Source organism: Hippopotamus amphibius, chromosome 1, assembly GCF_030028045.1.
Source record: "Hippopotamus amphibius kiboko isolate mHipAmp2 chromosome 1, mHipAmp2.hap2, whole genome shotgun sequence".
NCBI classification, from domain to species: Eukaryota; Metazoa; Chordata; class Mammalia; order Artiodactyla; family Hippopotamidae; genus Hippopotamus; species Hippopotamus amphibius.
The window spans coordinates 221127572-221143142 of record NC_080186.1 but is presented as its reverse complement, the minus strand read 5'-3'; the positions used below and the strand labels follow the sequence as shown (position 1 = coordinate 221143142).

General features: G+C 38.7%; 3 protein-coding genes across 10 annotated transcripts in view; 1 reads left to right on the top strand and 2 right to left on the bottom strand.

Annotated features, from left to right (window-relative positions):
- Positions 1–444: 444 nt before the first annotated feature.
- AK6 (adenylate kinase 6) lies at positions 445–15444 on the bottom strand. Of its 2 annotated transcripts, none has more exons than XM_057741883.1 (5): positions 15051–15282; positions 13108–13200; positions 4926–4984; positions 4674–4819; positions 445–989 (listed from the first exon to the last, which is right to left on the bottom strand). In XM_057741883.1, exons 1-5 carry the CDS (start codon positions 15076–15078, stop codon positions 797–799), a joined length of 519 nt encoding a protein of 172 aa, XP_057597866.1. In that variant the 5' UTR covers positions 15079–15282; the 3' UTR covers positions 445–796. The 2 variants fall into 2 exon arrangements, with proteins under 2 accessions (XP_057597866.1, XP_057597873.1); XM_057741890.1 differs by having other exon boundaries at positions 466–989; positions 15216–15444.
- RAD17 (RAD17 checkpoint clamp loader component) overlaps positions 10040–15571 on the top strand; it is a 40744-nt gene continuing 35212 nt past the window's right edge. Inside the window, exon 1 of one of the 7 annotated variants that reach the window (XM_057741724.1) lies at positions 10040–10058. Coding sequence is in view for 3 of the 7 variants with exons in the window: in XM_057741689.1 (XP_057597672.1) it covers positions 15525–15566 (42 nt within the window). In the remaining 4 variants the exon portion in view is untranslated. Of the gene's footprint in view, positions 10059–15408; positions 15567–15571 lie in introns of those variants that run through there. The other 6 variants (XM_057741682.1, XM_057741732.1, XM_057741708.1 and 3 more) reach the window with 6 other exon arrangements.
- TAF9 (TATA-box binding protein associated factor 9) lies at positions 11317–15098 on the bottom strand. The gene is made up of 3 exons (XM_057741868.1): positions 15051–15098; positions 13108–13200; positions 11317–12368 (listed from the first exon to the last, which is right to left on the bottom strand). The coding sequence occupies exon 3, from the start codon at positions 12349–12351 to the stop codon at positions 11554–11556; it is 798 nt and encodes a 265-aa protein (XP_057597851.1). The 5' UTR covers positions 12352–12368; positions 13108–13200; positions 15051–15098; the 3' UTR covers positions 11317–11553.

The following is a 15571-nucleotide window of genomic DNA, read 5'->3' as shown; positions in this document are numbered from 1 at the left end:
GCAACGAAGGCCAAAAAATAAATTTATTTAAAGCCTATTTTATAATATAAAGTATTAACTATCTCATGTAATTTATTGACTACTGTACTAAAAGTGAAAAATAGAATGGTTGCACGGGTACAGAATGGTTGTGTTTATCAGTTGTTTACTCTCGTGATCACCTGGCTGATGGGGAGCTGCTGCTCCCTGCCGCTGCCCAGCGTCGTAGGTATTGTGCAGGTATCGGGCTGCATATTGTTCGCCCAGGAAAAGATCAACATTCAAAGTATGGTTTCTAGTGAACGCGTATCGCTTTTGCACCACCGTAAAGTCGAAATATCCTAAGTTGAACCATTGTAAGTTGGGCACCATCTGTATATGCTTTTGTACCTTTTGAATTTTATACAGAATGCAAGTATTACCACTTGCATTTTTTTTAATTTAAAGAAAGAAAAATGGAAAACGTGCTTTATCTTTAGTCTGTTTTATTTTAAGAGATCATCTTCATTTTCTTCTGTAATAAACTTAAAAGATATCCACCCATTTGGTCAGATTTATTTATTCTTTAGCAACTGAAGCATTAAACAATTACAGTTTTAACTCTCAATCCTTAATAATATTATTCATGATATTTGAGATTGTTTAGTTTTCTCATGGAGAAAAATACCCAAAATAAAATAAACCTTTATGCTATCCACCTACTAGCCCAACAGCACACTTTCATTAAGAAAGTTCAACTGATAGTGATAATTGAACAATTTATATGATGTCAGCAGAGAGGTATCAAGAGTGATTGTCAAGTGGCATTCTTGTTAAGTCAAGAGCTATGATCTTTGACCCACTGCTCAATCCATTTCAATATCTGATTGATATTATCCTCTAGATCTTCTGGTTTATTGCTCGGCAGCTGATGCACTATTTCCTCCTTGTAGGATGCTAAGGCTTCTTCATAAAGAACTTGAAAAATTTCACACTGAATATTGTCTTTTAGTTTCTTCTCATTATAACCCCTAGAAGGCAGAGAGAAGATAAACAAACTGAATGGCATTAACTGGAGTTTTAGGAACAAACTAGAAACTGGACACTTTAGAAACTATACACTTTTGAACATATGAAAAAATCACACAAAAACACTTCTTGTAGTCCCTTTACCTAGAGAAAACAGATTGGCATCTGTGAATATGAGAGATGACTTTGACGAGAGGATTAAACTCAGGACAAAGGTTTAGGTTTGTCTGAGACTTTTTTCCCTATAATTTGTCAACCACTCAGTTAGCAAACATCTACCTACCTCAAGCCGGATACCAAGCTATGAGATAAATAGTCTATAGCTACGGTCCTAAGTTTCAAAAGAGAGGAGTTAAGATATAGACAGAGAAAACAAATAGATGGCATAAAATGAAATAAAATGCATATGATAAGGAATATCATATGTTAATTGGGTACTTGATCACACAGATGTGTCTGTACATTACCAATTACAAAGACACTGAAAAAATTAACATATAATCTTTACACACATGTAAATTAGCCAATTAGCTAGTGAAAGAAGATAAGGAAAATTCAAACTCAAACTTTGTAACAATCTAAATTAAATTGATTTTTTTAATTTTTTAAATTAAAAAAAAATTTTTTTTTGAGGTACACAAAAGTGAATCAGCTGTATTTATACATATATCCCCGTATCCCCTCCCTCCCAAGACTCCCTCCTGCCCTCCCTGTCCTGGCCCTCTAAGGCATCACCCTTCATCGAGTTCATCTCCCTTTGTTATACAGCAACTTCCCACTAGCTATCTATTTTACAGTTGGTAGTGTATATATGTCTATACTACTCTCTCACTTCATCCCAGCTTCCCCTTTGCCCCCCGCACCCCTGACCCCATGTCCTCCAGTCCATTCTCTGCATCTGCATCCTTATTCTTGCCCTGTCACTGGGTTCATCAGTACCATTTTTTTTTTTTAAGATTCCATATATATGAATTAACATACAGTATTTGTTTTTCTTTTTCTGGCTTACTTCACTCTGTATGACAGACTCTAGGTCTGTCCACCTCATTACATATAAGCTCCATTTCATTCCTTTTTTATGGCTGAGTAATATTTCATTGTATATATGTGCCACATCTTCTTTATCCATTCATCTGTTGATGGGCATTAAGGTTGCTTCCATGTCCTGGCTATTGTAAATAGTGCTGCAATGAACATTACGGTACATGTTTCTCTTTGGATTATGGTTTTCTCTGGGTATATGCCCAGTAGTGGGATTACTGGACCATATGGTAGTTCTACTTTTAGTTTTTTAAGGCACCTCCAAACTGTTTTCCATAGTGGCTATACCAACTTACATTCCCACCAACAGTGCAGGAGGGTTCCCTTTTCTCCACACCCCCTCCAACATTTACTCTTTCTAGATTTTGTGATGATGGCCATTCTGACTGGTGTGAGGTGATAGCTAATTGTGGCTTTGACTTGCATTTCTCTGATGATTAGTTATGTTGAGCATCTTTTCATGTGTTTGTTGGCCATCTGTATGTCTTCTTTGGAGAAATGTCTATTTAGGTCTCCTGCCCATTTGTGGATTATTTGCTTTTTTGGTATGAAGCTGCATGAGCTGCTTGTATATTTTGGAGATTAATCCTTTGTCCGTTGCTTCGTTGGCAAGTATTTTCTCCCATTCTGAGGGTTGCCTTCTTGTCTTGTATAAATTAAAGTACTTAAAAGATGATTAACTTCATGAAAAGACAGCCCACAGAATAGGAGAAAATTTCTGCAAATCTTATATCTTATAAGGGACTTACATCTCAAATACATAAAGAACTCTTGTAACTTTATAAAAAAGGATAAATAGCCCAATGAAAAATTGGGCAAAAGATCTGAATAGATATTTCTCCAAAAAAGATACACAAATGACCAATAAGCACATGAAAAGATGCTCAATATCATTAGCCATCAAGGAAATGCAAATGAAAACCACAGATACTACTTCACATCCACTAGGATGGACACAATCAAAAAAGATAACAACAGGATGTGAGAACACTGGGGGCTCCCTGCACTACGCTTCAGAATGTAAAATACTACAGCCACTCTGGAAAACTGTCAGACAGGGCCTCAAAAGGTGACATAGTTCACATATGACCCAGCAATCCTATTCCTAGAGAAATTCAATACCCAAGATGAATGTGTGCAAAACACAAAAACATGTGCATGAATGTTCCTAGCAGCATTATTCGTAATTGCCGAAAAGTGGAAATAATCCAAATGTCTATAATCTGATAAATGGAAAAATAAAATATGGTATATCCATATAATGGAATATAATTTGGCAATAAAAAGGCATGAAGTACTGGTACATGCTATAACACAGATAAACCTTAAAAACATTATGCTAAGTAAAAGAAGGCAGACACAAAAGATCACATTTTGTATGATTTCAATTATATAAAAAAGTCCAAAATAGGCAAATCCACAGAGATAGAAAGTAAATTACTGGTTGCTTAGGACTGGGGACTGAGGGGAAATGGGGGGTGACTGCTAATGGGTATGGGTTTTTTTTTTTGCGGGGGGGGGGTGGTGATGAACATTTATAAAATTGGTTATAGTAATGGACATACAACTGTGAATACACTCAAAACCACTGAATTGTACACTTCAATCTGGTGTACAATTCATATGGTATGTGAAATTATCTCAATAAAGGTTTTTTTAAAAAAGGTGATTAATTTTTTTCAATATTAAAAACAAGACTAGCTTTCTCATAGTTTTTTCATACTTTAGTCTTTAGTTATTTACATAAAATAGTAATTTTTAATAAAAATGTTAAATGGTCTTTGAGAAAACGCATATGTACCATATAGTCTCTATTACTTCTCGGTTCAAATATTTTTAATGGCTTTTCTCTGCTTAAAGAAAGATGATGAAAGTTTTAGGTGTAGCTCCAACCTAACTTCCCCTATATATTTGCTACTATACTTTTTTGTGCAAGGATTTTGCAAGTATCCCATCCAATGGTGCTCAGTCAGAGCTGACTACAGTCAGTGAGAACCACAAATTCTGAACATGACCTTAGGCAAACTTCTGGAGTTTTCATTCCGGAGACAGCTCTCTGAATTCCTCTAAAATCCCCCCTTTTCCACAGCTTGAATCAAAAGACAGTGGGAAAATGTTTTCCATAAAATTTTGCTTTTTTTGGTTATTCTGGATTATGTCTGATGCTCTCTTGAAGGGATAAACTCAAATATATTATGAAATGTTAATCTATCTTGTTAAAGTTTGTAAAATGTTAATTTATCATTAGTTTTTCATAAGCTTTCCCATTTCTGTTGTGAGGATGATTTGAGTGGGTAATGTTCATTCCATAGCAAAGAATGTTATTGGCTTGGCAGTTTTCCTAGAAAAGTTTTACATGAAGGAAAAACATGACTAAACAGGTTGCCATATAGTACATTTTACTGAATCAGACTGTCAGTTGAGGTATTCATTTACTCAGAAACTACTGCTTGTGTTTTACAAATGCATCTTTTTCTCTTAGGTTCAGAATGTTGGTACCATACAGACTTGGCTTACAATAAAACCAAAATAAAGCAGTCACATTTTCAAATAGAACCTTTTATGATGTTCGTGTTGGCCAACTTCAGGAATCTGAGTAGAAGTTTATATAATACTTTAAGAATTCAGTGTTTTTCCTTTCTTACCTAGTTTCAAGTCTTTTGTACAAAACACTGTTATCTGTTTTCAGCACAAATACTATATGAAACCAGCGTTCAGGGAAGAAATCACAACCATGGTAATCAACAATAACTCCACCTTCACTCATTTGGTTTTCTAACTCATCAACTACCTGTAAGAAAGGGGGAAAAAAAGATGAGTACTCTTTAAAAAGACTGAGGTCAACTTTCCTATTAAATTCTTTTAAATGTATACTTTATACAAAAAATTGTACTTACTCTATCTTCATCTAAAATGGGACAATCATACTCTTCATCATAGCCATCATATAATTGCCCTAAAAGAGAGTTACATTGGCATATTAAGGTAGTATTTTCTAAGTAACTTTCAGTAATTTTCAATTACTCTTTTAGAGACAAGGGAGGGCACTAATACAATAGATGTCACATGGACACCAAATATAAAGAGCAATACTGATAAATTAGAATTTTGTCTAGAAGGAAACTTGGATAACAATATATCTGAAACCGTTTTAGCTATCAAAATTGAAACCACTAAAAAGAATGAATAATAGCCAACCTCAGAATTTGTGGGGCTATTAGTAGAAGAGAACTACATTAGTTTCACTGAGCTACAGATTGGTGGGAAGAGGGGACATATGGACACAATCACACACATTAACAGCAGATTAAGTTCCAGATTTATTAGGCCAAGGATATGAAACTTATTAAAAGCAACAACAGGTTCTTTTTTTTTTTAAGCTCTTTATTGGAATATAATTGCTTTACACTCTTGTACCAGCTTATGAGGTACACCAAAGTGAATCAGCTGTATTTATACACATATCCCCATATCCCCTCCCTCCCGCGACTCACCCCCACCCTCCCCGTCCCGGCCCTCTAAGGCATCACCCATCATCGAGTTGATCTCCCTTTGTTATACAGCAATTTCCCACTAGCTATCTATTTTACAGTTGGTAGTATACATATGTTTATGCTACTCTCTCACTTCGTCCTAGCTTCCCCTTCGCCCCCTGCCCCCCGACCCCGTGTCCTCCAGTCCATTCTCTGCATCTGCATCCTTATTCTTGTCCTATCACAACAACAGGTTCTTGATTCCAGAAATGAACCTTTTGTCACCGAGGTCAAATCTTCATGGGGTTTGGGGAAGGAGAGTCAGTACCCAGATGCTCCTTTACTTCTAGATTTCCAGCATCCCCAAAAGCCAAGGGTTAAATACCTTATTTCAGAAGGTAAAACAAGAATGATGGGGGCAGGCATAAAGAAGGCAGATTTAAATCTAACATAAGAACTTTTCAACAAATTAAAGTTTCCTTTCAAAGGAAGTGTATCTTAAGGAGGTGAGACACACCAATCCCACCCTCACCCTGAATCCCTAGGAGATATATACTCTAAGGCAGGCCGAGATCATCCTTGTAGCCATGCTATAGTCTTCCCACCTTTTTCCCCTTAATATTTTGACACAGGTTGAAATGAGCTTAAAATGAGCATGAGTTCTGAAGTGACAAAAAAGGTAGTCCTGAGGGTTAGTGGAAGGCACAGAGGCAGTTTTAACTGTCTTCCTGGAGAGTCTGTGTGTGGACTCTGGGCACACGAACCTGCTCTAGCACCCTAGTGACGTCTTGGGTTACCGTTCAGGTACCAGAAACTTAACAGCTAAAAAGTTAAACTGGCTTGGTATGGGGAAAATTGGTTAACAATGTAGAAAATAACCTAATACTTTACTTCACACCACAAACTCCAGGTCGATTAAAGAGCTAATTTCTTAATTCCAAAGATAACTAATGGAAAATTAAAGCTGCAAAGATATGATACATTTGAGTTTGTGAGAAAAATAATTGATTTAAACATATAAAATATTAAATCTCTGATGAAAAATAATATAATTTTTAAAAAAAGAAAAATGGCAGGAAGAAATACTTATACTAGGACAAAGGACTGCAATGCAGATTATATAAATACCTTAAAAATCAAAATAACAATAAGTAGCTTAAAGCATAAGAAATTTCACACAGGATGGAAAAGATAATCAGAAATTAGTTGCATTTAGTAAATTGACTGTGGAAATGTATAATTTTTAAAAGAAAAATGTCATACCCATTCAAAGATTTCTTTGACCATTGAATTTCTAACCAGAAAAAATTATAGAAGATGCTTTAAAATGTTCAACAATAGCGAATTAGTTATATCTTGTTTACCAACTTGCTGAAATATGTAATTAAACTTAAGTAAGGTTGATTTTCTACTATGTGGGAATCTGGAGTAGATAAATGTTCCTTCGTATTTTAAATCCAGACTAGTGAAATCTTTAAAAAAAATATATGCTGTCTAAAATACAAACAACTATAGCAGTATTAACTTTTAGAATTAGTCTTTATATACTGCAATGCTGAAATGCAGGATTTCTTAAATCATGTTAATACATTTTAATAAAAGTATAATCCAAGCTTTCAAACATTCATTTCAAAAAACATTTATCAATCACCATGTACCAGTAATTACAGAGGTAATGAAAATATAATAGTGAACAAATTGAACAAGGAGACCAAATCAGTCCTTTCCTCAAAGAGTTTACAATAAAACAAGTAACCTGGAAATTGTAATATTTAATGCTATGGATCATGGTGCTGTGGGAGCAATAAGATGGGTACCTTTTAGGTTAGGAATATAAACTTGGGATTAGGGGAGGCTTCCTGGAGGAGGTAATTTCTAAGTGAAAACTTGAAGCAGTTAGCTAAGGAAAAAAAGGTGGGTTAAGACAATTCTTAACAGAGAAAACAAGATATTCAAAGGCAGAGAGACTAAGGAGGGCAAGCCTTTCAAGAGAGGGAAAGTCTTTCAGAATAGTTAGAAAGTAATTGGTAAGGGGTCTGGGGAATTAAGGCCAGATTAAAAAGGACCTTGAAGGCTGCACTGAGTTTAGACTATCCCAAAGCAAAGGAAAATCATTAAAGCACTTTTAGCATGAAATAACATGATTCATTTCAAATTTTTAAAAATCATTTTGACTTCTGTGTGGAGCTGGAAGGAAGCAAATCCAGAAAAAGCATGGATACCATACATAAGCTACTGCAGAATTTTAGGTGAGTGACAATTATAACCTGTACTACAGGGAACGGAGAGAGATGAATTCTAAACTTTGTTTCAAATTTCCAAAAAGAGGAAAAATGTGTGCTACTTTAGAAACTTCAACTGGGAGTCAAATTTGTAGTTGTCTATACAGTGGCAAAGATTTTTAGCTTGATTTCATCAATTCACCAAAATTTAGAAAATTAAATCAGTTTCCTAAACAAAGTTTTATGATGTACTTAGATAAACTGCTTGCAGAAAAAGGTTGATTGTGGAGCCAGTTAAAAGGCTTAAAAAATCTTACCTTAGAAAGACCTTCCCAGCAGCCCTTAGTCAAGCTATAAAATCATGGCCTTTCCCCTAACTGCCATCCTAGCATTGAACACTTAAACGGGAAAGCTGTTACTTAAAGCTAGTTACCTATTTTGGTGCTGCTCTCAGTAATTAAAAACACTTTCAAGGTTTCCTCCTTTGGAAACATGTTTATCTCAATGCAACAAGAAGCTTACAACTGTAGGGCAATTAGTATAAGAAGTTAATTGGTTTAGAAGGATTGGAAGCTTTGATACCTGGCCTTTTATGTAGAGAAGACAGCAGTAAATTCTGCCTAAAGAAGTTAGCACCGAAAGATGTGGCATTCAAGTTGGGCCTTTTAAGGAGCTGTTTATAAAAAAGACGAGGAAGGGCATCTACACATAAAGGGAATAGCATGTATAAAGACATGGAGATGGAAGATTCCCCATGCATTTGAAGAATAGTGTACTGTGGATAGACTAAAAGGGACATAGGGCATAGTGGCTGCAGGGAAGGCTGAAAGTAAACTGTGGCCAGTTCGTTATCTCCTATACTTTATTAAGGTGGATAGATTTTATCAGTAAAAAGCTCAAGTAATGTCACTCCCCCTCTACACTTTTAAAGGATATAATGATGGTGTACAGAACAGGGAGGGAAGAGATACTGAAGGAGATTCGATGGTCTTGAGAATGGTATATTGGTACAAACGGGATATAGCATCAATGGTCTTAGGAATGGGATGAGGTATGGAAGGAATTTTTTAAACTATCAAAACTAGGAGCTAAGTACATCTGTGTAGTGTGTGAATGCATTTGTATGTGTGGGGGATGGACAGGAATCAGGAGGGGGCAGGTAGAGTCTGGGATGACTTCAGAGCACGTGCTTTTTTTTTTTTTTTTTTTTGGCACACGGGCTTAGTTGCTCCGTGGCATGTGGGATCTTCCTGGGGCAGGGATAGAACCCATGTCCCCTGCATTGGCAAGTGGATTCTTAACCACTGTGCCACCTAGGAAGCCCCAGAGCACGTGCTTTTTAAACACTAATTTGGAAATGTCTGGGAACTATCTAGATGGTTACATCTAGATGTCTAGAAATTGGGATAAGTTTTAATTATAAATTTAAGAGTCATCAGCAAAAAAGACTGACAAGTCCTGAGTCAATGAAATTACTAGAGGGGGGGCAGGATTATAAAATGGCTGCAATGAGATCACAGGGGAAAGAGGCATATGGTGGGAAGGAGAGAATCAGATGAAAAGATTGGGAGAGAAGTGTGGGAGAGAGGACAATGGAGAAGTTAGTTTCAAAGGCTTCCAGTGGTAGTTGGTTCAGGTGAGGGAAAAAATGGAATACATACAGATTAGAGCAGGAAATGTTACACTTTTTCTGTAAAGGGCCAGACAGTAAATACTGTAGGATTTGCAGCCTACTCTTTAGCTAGTGGCTCCTACAAAATCAGCAGCAGCTTGCCAACCCCGGGTTAGAAACACATCAAGATTTTAAGTGTTGAGGGCCAGATATCTGAAATGCACCCAATGTCTAGACCTACGAGCATCCTGGGGTTAGGCATGGAGGCTGAAGACTGATAAACCGGTGGCAGGAAAATTAAGGATGCTGGTAACATTGTAACTAAATGATTGCATATGGGAAAGGACCTCAAGTGAGGAATGCCAGAGACTGGAAAAACAGGGATAAGAAAAGCATTCTTAGTCACTCCACATTCAGGACTCTCCATAGTTCTATTAAGCTTAATTCCCCACCTAATTTTTCCTGCTTTAGTTCTAAATGTCATAAATATGGTCCTCTTACAAATAATACAGCAATTCAGCATGACTACTAGGATGGCAGTAAACTCCATTTAGACACGTTTGTTTAAAACTAGTTTTGTTTTTTGTCTCATTACTTACAGTGGGGTTTCTAAACCTGAAATACTACCGAAATTTTGAGCTTGATAATTCTGTGATGGGGGTGGAGAGCTGTCCTGTGAATTGTAGGATATTCATCAGAATCCCTGGATTCTACCCATTAGAGGTCAGTAGCAAATCCCCTCACCCCAGGTGTGATTACTGAAATGTCTCAGAAGTTGCCAAATGTCCCCTGAAGGGCAAAATCATCCCGTTAAGAACCACTGCTTTATAGAAGATTGCATGGTTTCCCTTAAAGCATATTACCATTTGGAAAAAATGAGGCTGAATGTCTCAGGCTATTTCCTAATAAGATTTTCAGATATACTCAGATGACATCTGAGGGAAAAAATCTGGTATGGTTTGAAAAACAAAGTACCTCATCTAACGTATCAAATCAGACCAGAAATCCTTTATCTGGCATAACAGGAGGGAAAAAAGCCCCACTTTTCCTTTAAGGCAGATTCCACCTCATGAAGTAATCCCTTCAATAAAATACAAAGAGGATGGTCACGACCATGCACCATCAAGTGGACACACAACTGACTAAAATGGTTTGAGTATAAGTAGAGACTCGGTGAAGAGGAAGAGAAGTATCCCACAATCGATTATCCTTGGTCTGGTGTTACTGCTGCTCTCAGTGCTATTCATGACTGATTATACAATAATTTCATGAAGTTTAGAAATACTAAATTGAGTGGGTAAGATAAGAACTGGAAGACATAACTGAAATGGATTGCTGTCTGTGACTGAAATCACTTGTCAAAAACTGTGAAGTTCAACAGGCAAAGGAACAAAACTAGATCTCATATAGGTATAAAATGGAGAATGAGAAGCTATGCACAGTGGCAAATAAAGACCTAAGCTTTATTAACTATAATTTGAATGCTAAACCTGGATTAAAAATATAAGCATGATACTAGCTTATAGTATCAAGAATATGACAAGCAACGATGCACAAAATCTGACCTACAAAAAGGGATACTGGGAAAAAACTTTTTGAATTTTTAAGTGCTAAGATACTGGGAGACACACTAAGGGTTCTTAAATATATCCAAAAGGATAGAAAAATGGGGCCTAGGAAAAAGTCTGCCAATTGAGAAAGATAAACCTAAATGGATGAGGATTCACTATAAATAAAAATCCTGATCAAGCGGCCTCTCTAAAAAGCAGACATGGTTCTACTTCAGCAATCTGAAAGAACGGCCCCAAGAGTGACTTATACACCAGAGATCATACTATGACCTAAACATCTGAAGACACTAGAAGTGACTCTATCGGTTAGGAACAGACTGCAACAACTTCACGTTTTTCCAACTGTTATTTCTGTTGGTGATAATGAGGCAGAAAATTGTACTAAAAATCGAAAACCACAATTGCCGAAGTACCAACGATCAAATGCATGAATTACAGCTTTATTTTTTACACTTAAAGGCAGATGAAAAGCCATTACTAATCCTATTAAAGAAAATCCAACACATCTCAACTGAGAAGTATGGTAACCATATTTACTCATTAAATACTATTTTTCTAAACACAACATGGGAACATCTAGCATGCATGCTGAGTCTCAGTACAGTGGGTTAAAAACCAAGTGCACGTGTCACATCCTCAAGGCTAGATCACAAGTTGTCATAGGCGTCATCCTCATCCTCATCCTCCTCGTCATCGTCGTCACGTTTTCTTTTCAATGCATTTGATGCTTCATTGGCAGTGTTTTGTGATGACACCATGTTAGTGGTAATAAGAATATTTTTGGACCCAATTAATGATGGATTAATTAGAACATTCTGAACTGCTGATGTTGCAGGAATTGATGCTTTTACAGCTGGGGATTGTGAACTGGGCATCTGTACTGTGAACCTTTGCCCTGTGAGGGACACTGGCGTCCCTACTTTAGTTGAAACAGACATGGTTTGTGGGGTTGGTGTGCCAAGCGTGGGAGTACTTGGTCTGCTAGTAACTGAACCGACGCTTAACCGCGGAACTGTGATTCTTCCTGCAGAAGTAGATGCCTTTTTTTGTAAAGACTTAAGTCTATAATTTGGAGCAGTCAAGCAATATCTATCAGGTGGCAAGCGAGGACCTGAATATGGCTTGATCAATGGCAAAGGGGTTTGATTTCTTTGCCTTGCAATATCTAATAAAAAATCTCTCGGGGGAGGAGACGTAAAAGACTGGTCAGCACGACACTGGATTGCCAATCGCACATCATCTGCATCAACAGTAGCTTTCTTAGCATGACTTGAATAAATTTTTGCATCATCTAGAATTGTGGTCACATATCGGAAGGCAAACTCCAACATCTGATTTATAACTCTTGGTTCATATTCTGTAATCCCCATATCCTTCAGGATTTGTGCCATCATCTGTGCATCTTTCGGCATGCTCTTGGGAGAAGCCATCTTGCCAGACTCCATGATATCCGGTGATCAGACTTTAGATCATTTGAGAAAAATATGTACATTAGATCAAACCTGGAATAGTTACTTTAGTAGCAACTGTCAGGAACTTTAAAATTTTTAAATACACGTTAAATTTTAAAAAATATAAGTTGAGGCACATTAAAGTTCCCTTCACTTAAATTTACTGAGTTTCTACCCATTAAAGAATATAAAAAGATGAAGACACAAATGAGGGAGTGATAAAAGATTGGGGAAAAACAGGGCAAAATAAGCAAAAACATATATCACTTTAAAATATGTGCAGCTGCTTGCAGGCATGCACCTATTAAACTAATCTAAGAAAAGGCCACAGGACAGCCATGTCCTACTGCCTGAGTTCAAAACAATGTCTTCCGGTAAGCTCATATACTCACTACTCACTCCATAAATATATATGCTAGCACTACCCCAATCTTTATGTGTTTGCCCAACTCAAAATACTCTCCTTCTTCCTCACATTTAAACTGTCCTATGTCCAATCTTCGTGGAAGCTGTCCCACTTACTACTGTCCACAAGAACCGCTGGCCAATTGCAGACCGGATGTGGTGTCAAAATAACCAGGACACAGCATTAGACAATATGTTCTATTTCTATGGGTCCCCAACAGAGCATAAATTCCCTCATGGCGATTCTTCTCTGCTTTTTATACCTTCTCACAAGTATAGTATTAATACTCCATTATTTCTCTCTCACTTTAAAAAAAAACAAATTAACACCAAAGTGTCCCTTACCTTCTCGAGCTAAATCACCCACGTTAACGTATTTCAGTCCTGATCTTGATGCAAGTTCTTTGCCTAGCGTGGTTTTTCCAACCCCTGGTGTACCTGTAAGACAAGTCACAGAAAAATACTGTTCATGAACTACTTTTTAGACTTTAGCCACCAATCTGCCCTTCTTAAGGTTCTTAACAACTGAAATGAAAAGTTTCCTAATTAGCAATCCTATATGAATTAACACACACCATAACCTAATCAAAACTACCCAAAGCCTGCTGGATATCAGAATTTCACCCAGTGTACCTGATTTTACCAGGAGTGGGGCTTGGGAGAATGTGATGCCAATTACAGACTGTCTGCCACCACCATGGAAATTCCCAGAATAAAACTAGCCACCTCAAATAAACTGCCATCATTCATTTGCTTTAAATAAGAAAAAAGCAAATTGTTCATGGAAAAAAGTTAAGCAGTATGAAAGAAATCTCATATCCACTATACACTTCCCTAGAGGCAATCAGTGTAAACCACTTTCTTATATCTCTCTCCAAGAAGTCATATACATATGTTTGTGTATACATCCATATATATGTACATATTTGGTAGCATACTACATATATGTATATACACATTGCATGCATATATACATATACACACCATATATTTTCTTCTACATAAACAGCAATAGTATACGTTGTTCTTCACCTTCCCTTTTTTATATCTATTGTCTCAAGATAAATAATCAAACGCTTAATTTTCAGCTTGAACTAATGCCAGTGAACTTATAAAACTTGATCACTATAATTAAAAATAAAAGGAAGAAATCAAGTCTACCTATAAGGGCAATAACATTTTTACCTCCAGTCCACTATAATGTACCAAGTGTGAACCCTGAACTCACCATGTTTTCAGTAAAACGCTCACATTTAGATTTTTGACGATATGGTTTAATATTAGAAAACCAAGACACTGTCTAACCCAAACAAATCGGATGTTGTAAAGTCTTCCCCTTAAGGATACTCACAGGCTAAACATTAATTTGTTGAGGTTAATCTGCTGCTCTCAGAAACAGAAAGGACTCATGCGCTGCCAATATGCTTATATTTTGTTAAAGGATAAAACTTTGCTTTGTTTCCACAAAGAGCGCCTCAATCTTACTGTGTTGCAACAGCATCTACACCCATTCGATTTTTCCATCAATGGCCTATGATGCTGTTAACTGCTACAATTCAGTAAACATTTTCAGAGTTAAACGACCAGAAATAATATTCTTTAAAGTCGTTATGCGGCACTTTATTACCCCTCGCATGTAACCAGCGCCCTGAGTATGAATCCAAAGACCCAGAAGAACCCCCACAACCCCCCCAGGAATTTTACAGCATCTCTATACGAGAAACGACCAGAGATGCTCAGTAGCTGCCTTTCCTTCTTAAAAAGGAAAAACCCCTGATGCTAACTCCGCAAGAGTACTCAGCAAATTAATCACCCCACACCACAAACATCCAAACGTTTCCATCGAAATCTGACTCTCAGATACAAAGGAAAAAGACGACACGGCCCAGGAGGCCTAAGTTTTAAGACATCCACCACCAACAGATCTACTAAGGGCCAGACACTGCCTTACGTTATCTCGCTAAACACGAAAAGAAACCATGTCAAGTGAAGGAGCAACGGCCATTTTACAAACAAAAACCTGATGAAGGAAGATCAGGCAGCGTGCCAAAACAGGGAGCTGAGTATTTCCACCTCTAGCCGCCTCACCGAGGAGCCAGCCTCCGGCCGACTGTTAACGTCCGCCGTCCCCTCCCCCAACACCGTCGCGAGCGCCGGCTCTAGAGGCCCCGACAACGACCCCGCCAGGCGACCCTCGCCGAGCCTCGCAACACAACACGCAGCGACCCCGCTCCGGGCGTCCCGGGCCCACCCCGCCGCCCGGCACCACCCTCGCCGCGCGCCCTGACCCGTGAGCAGGATGTTGGGAAGCAACATGGTCCTCGCCGCGCTAGCTCCCGGCGCCTCTGCGCTCGCGCCCTACACGAGACAGGGAGGGGCCGGAAGGGGCGGGCAGCAGCCAGCGCCAGCGGCGCCGGGGGGGCTCGAGGCTTGCAGCGGCGCTCGCGACCCACCTCCGCCACTCGTCGCCTGCCCTTGGTTCCCTGGCCTTCTATGACACGCTTCCATCGCAGGGTCCGAGGTACGGGCGCAGGCCGGGTGGGCGCTTCGGGTCAGGCAATGCGCTGGATGCCTAAGGCCGTCGCTCCTTTGCCGGCCCCGCCCTTCGTGCTGTGTCGCGGAAGCGCCGACCGACCTGGAAGGTCCCCGGGAGGAGGGGCCTCCAAGAGGGTTCCGCGCGGAGCCCGGGTGGGGCTGGGTAGCTTCCCTTCCACCTGGAGCAGAGCTTGGGCCCCCCACCTCTCCTCTCCGCCCACGAGGGGATGCAGCTTCCGGAAAGTAAGGCTGCCGCGGCTGCGGCTGTGGTGTG

Coding starts and splice junctions, on each gene's coding strand:
- AK6 (XM_057741890.1), bottom strand. CDS start 15,270: ATGGAAGCGTGTCATAGAAGGCCAGGGAACCAAGGGCAGGCGACGAGT. Junction 13,201..15,215: donor GCAGGCGACGAGTGGCGGAG/GTGGGTCGCGAG, acceptor CTTGTCTTACAG/GTACACCAGGGGTTGGAAAA. Junction 990..4,673: donor TACAAAAGACTTGAAACTAG/GTAAGAAAGGAA, acceptor TCTGCCTTCTAG/GGGTTATAATGAGAAGAAAC.
- TAF9 (XM_057741868.1), bottom strand. CDS start 12,351: ATGGAGTCTGGCAAGATGGCTTCTCCCAAGAGCATGCCGAAAGATGCA.